Source organism: Plectropomus leopardus, chromosome 13 (genome assembly GCF_008729295.1).
Source record: "Plectropomus leopardus isolate mb chromosome 13, YSFRI_Pleo_2.0, whole genome shotgun sequence".
Taxonomy (NCBI): domain Eukaryota; kingdom Metazoa; phylum Chordata; class Actinopteri; order Perciformes; family Serranidae; genus Plectropomus; species Plectropomus leopardus.
This window is the reverse complement of record NC_056475.1, coordinates 24,188,775-24,197,223: the sequence shown is the minus strand read 5'-3', so window position 1 is coordinate 24,197,223 and position 8,449 is coordinate 24,188,775. Positions and strand designations below refer to the sequence as shown.

Below are 8,449 nucleotides of genomic sequence, written 5' to 3'. Positions count from 1 at the left end.
TAACTTTGAGCTCTAATCCTTCCTGTCTTCAGAGAGAAGTTCCTCTGATCCCAAAGAAGGAAATGTATTTGTACTGGCAGCAGAAACAAAACATTGAGTGATTCGCGATCGTTGTATAACACCCATCCCCTTGTCTGTCCTATTCTATTGTGTCCACCTTTAAACTGCTGTACAACCTCACGTTTATTAGGTTTTTGCTCAAACCCTTTCTGTTTTCAGAGAAGAGAAGTGACAATGAACCAGTGCAAGAGGTGTAATTAATAAGACTTACAAGTACTTTATCACATATGCACATATTACTTAAATTTCCCTCGGGATCAATAAAGTACCTATCTATCTATCTATCTATCTATGCTTATGTAGCCTAACTTTTTTGTGTAAATTGTAGTTGATGGAGTAGTTTTAATCCAGCACATTAACTTGAGTAGAGAGAAAAATCTGTAGTCTGCACACATATACCTCATTTCACTCTAGACTGTATGTTTCTTAAAGAATGGGACATTGGGGATAGTTGTAACACTTTCAATTTCTCCATCCATCTTCAAATCAACTGATTAACTCTGCACATGCTTAATTCAGTCCTTACTTCTATTTTAAAGAATTAGCACCCAAAGGCAGACACAGCTCACTTTACAAAGAAAAAATGAATTCTGAGGTGAGAGTTATTTTGTTAAGTTAAAATGTATTTTTGTAATCGCATTGCCTGCTTGACTTGGTGTGAACTTTGAGATTTCAAGCTTGGTTTGGAAGGGTGCATTGCTTATTACCTATACTGCAGCCAGCCACCAGGGGGTGATGGAGATGTTTAGCTTCCCTTTTAGGGACACACCACTCTTTGTTTTAAAGGCCACACTATGAATTTTCTGTTTGCGTTACAGAAATAACTGCTTCACTGTTTAATAGCAGACACATACAACTAATTTGTATTTCATTTTAAGCGTACTTGCTTCATAGAACTCCAAGATACAGACAGAGTTGTTAAAAATGTTACAACTGTCCCTGGTCTCCCCTATATTTTACACATATGTTCTGAGTTCATACTTTTTGAGATGATAGAGCACTTTAACAACTATAGTTGTTTCAAACACAGGTAAGATAAAAGCTCATAAATATTTTCTGTTCACTCATTCAGTGCCTGGCGTATTTATTGTGAGTTTTATTTTTTTTTTTTGTTATTTTTTTTAATTGCTGCATGAAATCTTTCCAGATGTGAGGGTGGAAGCCATAGTTGTTATGGAAGATGTTTCAAAGAAACACAGCGAAATAATTAATGTTCTAACAAAAATCATGAGCCTGCAAGTGACTTGTTTGTTATCAGAGCTTAGATTTACGGACTACAGGTAGCCTATCGCAGGGTGACCCTCAGAGATAAGAGTTAGATGTCCGGCCTCTGTGTCCTCTTTGGCTGTAAATATTGGGGAACATTGAACCACTCCCCCTGTTACTGAGGCCACTGCCGGCCGTAGCCGACCCATCATGGCCACGTCTCTCGTCAAAGACTTCCTGGTTACACATTTAATGCCAGAAAAATGTTACGAGAGGATTTTCGTCAACTTTCAATTTAGCGGTGAGTGTTGTCGTGGGGAAATTTTGGAGGAAGCGCGTGAAATGTTGCGGAAAATCTTTCCAGATGTGTGGGAGGTGGGAGCGGGTTGTTACGCCTCTCCCATTAACTGTTCAACTCTGCAAAGGCTTTTATTTTGTAACCTAAAACTGTCATTATATGTTACATTTGAACCATTTTGGCCGTTTACAAAATACCATCTGCTATGTGCGATTGTTTTAATATTTGTCATTTGTGTCGCAGTGCCTTGTCTAAAGTTTATTCTGAACAGAATTGCCGGATTTTGGATCATCCTGGACACTTTCCTTGGTAAGACTTTTCCTCTGCATAAACCTGATAAATGTGATTTAATCACATGAGGCAGGGCATCATCACTAACAAACACATGACTAACAAAAGTGGCTCCTCTCACCAAAATGATTGATTACAATTGATTGGATCTCACTACAGAGATCACAATAATCCCATTAGGATTGAGATTTGCATGACAAACCTCACCAAAAGCTCTAGCAAGCTGCTGTAGTAGTCTGACAAAATCAGGCTTGTGAAGATGTTATAAGACCACTGCAATAACATCTGTGTTGAAGTACACACATTTCAATACATCCATGGGAATAACTCCAAAGTAGGCCTCCAATTAGGTAAAGAATTCACGTTTATATGGATATTAAAGGTCCCATATTATGCACATTTTCAGGTTCACATTTGTATTCTGGGTTTCTACTATAACATGTTTGCATGCTTCAATGATCAAGAATTGCTTTATTTTTCCCATACTGTTTGCCTGAATGTACCTGTGTTTACTCTGTGTATGAAATGCTCCGTTTTAGTGCCTGTCTCTTTAAGCCCCCTCCCAAAAAAGCCCAGCAAGGTCCTAGGCACCCAGGAATTTAGCTCAGCCATGCTTCCAATTTTTCCCAGGGCCACTCATGGTACTGCAGAAAAATGTCCCTGCTGCCCAAAAAGTATTTTGCCCAAAGACCACCATTGTAAAAGAAACATCCTTGAGTGGAAAAAATAAATTTAAAAATCTGTGATGTCGTCTCATTGCAAAGTCTATGAGATGAGCCAAGCAGGAGCTCATGGGCAGAGCCAGCGGGAGAGACACTACTGTGCATATATAGTGGGCCACATATTGTGGAAGTAAACCCGGGAGCTAAAAACATTCTTTGGTGTATGTACCAGGCGAGCAACTCCATTGGAATCACGAGGCGCAATCTTGGGGTCCAGACTTTATAGTTGTTACTATTATTCATAGATTTTGTCCATGTTTACTTCCTGTCAGCTGATGTTATATACATCAATTGCAAAACAGTTAAACAGGAAATGCAAAGCCACCTATATTCAGTGTTCATATTTCATTTTGGAAATGATCCATATAGTATCGTTTTAACATCACAGCTTCAAGAAAGTCCTGATGGCTCTTTTAAAGACACAGTTTCTGACTACAGACTGTGTTCGGCGTATTGATACGTTAACAGTGTTTATACAGCACTTAACTCTGACTTTTCACAATTGGGGCTTTTAAAGATGTTTTATTCACATTATGTTTTACTCTTTATAGTGTAGGCTACTTATTAGTTGTTATCTGAAGAAATTTGTAGATTTGGTGGTTGTGACCAGTCCTCCTTGTCTGTCGTCTCCCTGCAGCGCAGCTACCTCAACTGTTGAAGATACTGTGGAGTAGAAGTGCAGAGGGCCTGAGTCTGACCTCCGCTCTGTTGCAGCTATATGCCTTCTCATGTCCTGTTGTGTATGCTGTGACCAACAACTTCCCACTCTTGTACGTACTGAACAACAACAAATATGTTCTTGGTCTACAACGTAATAATCATGCTGCACACGTCCCAGTAATTCTCGATTTGGGACATAGAAACTGGTTCTTTTTTTTGTATTAGAGCGTTCTGAAATCTTGGCACACCAGTGTCCTTAAATCCTGGAGTTCATCTGTTTTTATGATACAGAAAACCAAAGCCACCTCTAATAACATGTTCAAACATAAATTAGTTGTTTTCTCAGTTGTTTTCTCAGTTTGCTTGTGATTCATGAATGTATGACTCACCGGCTGTTTGCACAAGTCCCTGGGTGTGCACTGGTGACATATATTCAATAAATGTTTAAAAGATGAAGCCAACACACCTCAACACACGCAAGTTCTGTCACGTTTCTCAGAGTTGAGAGAATTTCTCAGTTTTGCAGCTTACATTGTGTATTTGTTATCATAGATGTGTGCTTTACATGTGTATTGCTTGAAATGTTCCACAGTGCCTGGAGTGAGAGGCTGTTGTCGTTGGTCCAGACTGCAGTGATTGTCTTCCTCATCCTGCATTATCGTGGTGAAACCCTCAAAGGTTAGCACACATGCCTGCACATTTTTCAAATTCTAAATAATGTACATACTCCTCCCGTCTTTGAGCCCCGAGCCCATTCATTTCTTGTGAGTATAAATCCTTAAAAACATTTACAATGCACCACTTACAAGTGAGGATTTGGTACCAGCCATAACAGCCATGTTTTCATGAAATTGCTTGCTATATTAACTGCCAAATAATCTTCTGGTGCATGTCAGCAATGTCATTAAATTTAGAAAGCATTAAATGTCTGGGGTTTGGGCTAATAATGGGCTTTATTCAGTGTTGTTACCAATTTTTATCACATGGCAGATTTGTTTTGGAGAGGATGAGACTTCCATATATAATTTAGCTCATTTGGTTCAAATTAAAAGGCTTTGCAAGTCACAAAAACTGTGTGTGGTAATATAATAAAAGTTCATGTTGTAGTGGAGGGTGTACTCATCTCTTTTTCTGACTATTTACAGTATACTCACCTATCAGCCAAAAAACAGTACTTATAGTAGAGTAAACCCACTTCTCTTTGTTGACCTGCCTATCTATGTAGTCATACGCTAAACTCTTACAGTACCACTACAACATTGGTCTGAGTATTATTGTAGCCTCTGTGTATTTTCAAAACCTTATCTTATAAGACGTGGATAATGCAGAGGTCTGAAACAGACCACTAAAAAGCTTTGGTGTTAAAAGTGATACTGAGTGTGAAGAATGATCTATCAGCTAATGGCAGTATTTCTGGTGACTGTCAAAACAGTGTCCTGTTTGATGTTTGGTCAGTGCTTTCTTGGAGCTCCACCTTGTGGTGTTACCACTCCACTTATTAACTTCTCACAGGGACCTTTTGTATGAACATTTATCCATTTATTAAATTTATAAGTGGAGTTTGGTGTTAAAGTTCTTGGTAACAAATATTTTCTTGTGAGGCATTTTTATCTTGTGCAGGACATATTTCCATCATGCTGTTTTTTGTGTATATGGCAGGAGTGCTGTTCTTCTTGGCATATGGAGGTGTTATGATCCTTCTGGGCTCCTACGCAGCTGCAGCAGTGGTCACAGGCATGCAGGGCTCCAGTTTGGCAGCTTTAATTGCAAGCAAGGTATCAACTCAATGGCTTCTTTATTATGTACAGCCCAATGCTGTTTTATTATGCACAGTGCATTTATTTATTTATCAGAACAGAGTGAATTTATTCGCTGTATTTGTTTCCAGGGTCTCCAGGCTGGAAATAACTACAAAAACGGCCACACAGGACAAATATCCACTCTGTCTGTGTTCCTGTCATGGGCGGGATCTCTGGGTGTTGTCTTTGTGTCTCTACAGGTGAGGAATTACACACAAACATAAACGTAGTTGCACAATTTCATGTTTACACTACACTAATTAGTGATGTGTCTGCTGCAAATGAGTCGGCTGTATGAGTCAGCTCCTTTAAGGGAATGATGGGAGATTTGTGATTTGGACAGTTCCTTATAAATGGTACTTTAAAAACATGTGTAATCATCCTAGTTGCAGATGATAACACTGGCATTGTACATTCATGCAAACCATAAATATGTTAAATTTGCATGTTTCATACCTGTCTGTGTCTCCAAAGTGACACAGGATATGAGGTGAATTTCAAACAACAAATCAAATAATAAACACAGCAGAACCTGTATCAGCAGCAACATCAGCGACCCAAAAAAAATTCACAAGTGAGTAATAAAAACAGTGTTTTGCAGCCCCATTAAAACTAGAGATGGCAAATTCAATACAAATTCAATACTTTCAAATCGTTGTCTTAAAATGTTCTGAAACGCTTCAAAACCTGTTTGCTTAACATTGGCATGTGCTAGCAGAAGTTGGCTTTGCAGTCATTACTTTGTGTTTGTGTAGAATGCTCCGTTTTTCCGAGTCAAAATGGCTACCGAATAATTGTTGTGCAAATACAATTAAACCGTCAATTATTTATTTAGTTCTTGTAGGATATGATGAATTTTTCTTAGCATTATTATATGACCCAAAGAGAGTGGTCCTATGCGACAGTTAGCTGAAAGTAGTGCAATTTAATGGTTTAACTGAGAATGTGTCAAGTCAGATTCCTTGTAGTATAAATGGCCTGGACTATTAGAAATATTTGATTCTTAGTAGTTCTCATTGCACCTCTTTGTAATTATAATACACATTGATAACAAGGTAGAATAAAGAATAATATTCAGAGACATTGCATTCAAAGATTTTTATTTAGATATAATATTTGCTCCACATTGTTTTGCCTCAGCCAGCTTCTCTTTTTCTCTACTCCCATGCCTTAGACGTAGGTCTCTGAATCCTCCATATATACTACATACCCTACTCTATATATCAATGATAACAATAATAATAATATATTATTACAATCAGTATGTCTTTCTATCTATTTGATATTTCTAACAACTGTGGCACAAGCCTTACAAATCTCTCTCAACTTAGTCAGCACAACATAACACCTCAAACTCCAGCGTTTCCCGCAGTTTTTTAAAACACATTTCCCAGTTTGACATGATCACATGATGTTTCGAAAACCTTCTCGAACTATGCTACCTGAAGAAACCAGAAGTGATTAAACATTTCGATACAGTTCAATATTCCGTGCCGGAAATTACCATCGCTACTTAAAACCTATAACATTTTTTTGGGCACTAAACATGAGAGATTTCCTGATAAGTGGTTGATTTCTTACTGAGACATTGGCAGTTTTCCACCACAGATTGTGACCCAAAAACCGAGTATTTTAAGCCAAAACATGATATTTTCCAAAAAAGTGTTTTTTTGTGCCTGGACCTCATCACACATTAACCACAGCATTATTGAACATTACTTTTTTAGCGCTAAGTTTCACCGAACAAATTTCATATATCTGTGGTTTTGCAGAAACTAACAATGCCAGCATTTTTTCTCTAATGATTGGGTTGGTGTAATGGTGTTTTTTTTTTTTTTTTTACATAATTCAAGGTTTTTATACTAAACATAAAGTAAAATATTGGCATACTTGAAATGATGTTATGTTATATAATTATGGTATAACTGCATTGAATGATTTAAGTGATACACGTGTACATACACTAATCATAAGTCAAAACATTGCTAATTTGGCTGAATTATAAATGCCATAAAGGTATTAAGGGAAGAGTAATTTGGGAGTCATGATTGCCAATCTGTCATTGTTGTCTTGACTAACTGCTTAAAACTTTTCATCTGCAGGACACAGGAAGCTCATCTGCCACGCTGTCACACACAGTGTCGGCTGGTCTCAGCTGTGTACTTCTAGCCCAGGTCCTCTACTACAGAAGCTCCACTAAAGAGAAGAGTGATTAGAGGTGAGGAGAACAGTGACAAACGAACACTCATGTCAAATATGAATCCTTCCAATTATTCAGGAAAATCTGGGTATCTGTTCTAGATGTTGGCATATCAAGAACTGAGATACCGAGCAAAAATAGTGGTAAATCTTGACAATGTGTTTTTGTATAGATATTCCTGTGTGCGACACCAAGATCTCCTTTAAAAGAAGTGTCTGTGTAAATGAAAACTTTCATTGTGACGCTATGTAATCATTTTATACATTTACAATATTATATGTGTAGTTAGTTCCCTCTGTATAATAATAATAATAATAATAAAATTATTATTATTATAAGTGGTGGTTGTAGTAGTATTAGTAGTAGAAGTAGTGGTAGTACAGTACTCTGAAATGAAACACAGCTTCTAGTGGCATCTGCAGGTGACTGTCAGAATAAAAGACTTTGTTTTTTTGTGAATTTAAAGTCTCCTGCTGCTTCAGGCTTTGATTCACGAAATCTTTCAGTCAGAAAAGTACAAACAGACCAACCATCCTTATCTCGGGTAACAATAACCTTCAAAGTAAAACATTTAATAAAGAATCTGCATTCATTACCAGGCTAAATTAATTTCTATATAGTAATTACTGATTTAATTATTTATCATAGATTTTTACCAATGTTGTCATATGAAACTGTTTTTAGAATATACAAATGCCTTTATTTTATTGATATAACACCCCTTTCATAAGTAATTAGAGCAAAGCATTTCAAACTTTGCCAAATTTCATGCTTAGCTGATTAAACATAGGAACTTCACTTGAGCATTTGTAAATATTTCTGCACATTGATGAGTTGTTGGGTACACATTCCAAATTTAGTGTAGATTGTATCATGAAGTATCAGTGAAACTAGAGGCTGTCTACAAGAAGTTTCCACAGATTTATCATGAAATCATGAAAACATCATAGAAAATTGTGTCTTTCAAAAAAATCAATAAAGCATCATAAAAACATAAAAACATCATAGTCTGGTATGTCATTTTGAAAATCATAATAAATAAATATATAATATGTGGTTCAAAAGATCAAAAAACTTCACAGTATAGTATGTGATTTAAAAAACCACGAGAACATCATATTGTAGTGTCATTCAAAAAAATCATGAAAATGGCATAATATAGTATAGCTTTTTAAAATAATCAAAAAATTTAGTATGTTGTTCAAGAATTTAT

The 8,449-nt window shown here is 36.7% G+C and overlaps 1 protein-coding gene across 1 annotated transcript; it reads left to right on the top strand.

Annotated features, from left to right (window-relative positions):
* Positions 1 to 1,431: 1,431 nt before the first annotated feature.
* LOC121952962 (mannose-P-dolichol utilization defect 1 protein-like) lies at positions 1,432 to 8,158 on the top strand. The gene is made up of 7 exons (XM_042499852.1): positions 1,432 to 1,567; positions 1,808 to 1,873; positions 3,215 to 3,347; positions 3,830 to 3,915; positions 4,897 to 5,012; positions 5,126 to 5,236; positions 7,139 to 8,158. The coding sequence occupies exons 1-7, from the start codon at positions 1,477 to 1,479 to the stop codon at positions 7,250 to 7,252; spliced, it is 717 nt and encodes a 238-aa protein (XP_042355786.1). The 5' UTR covers positions 1,432 to 1,476; the 3' UTR covers positions 7,253 to 8,158.
* Positions 8,159 to 8,449: the final 291 nt, after the last annotated feature.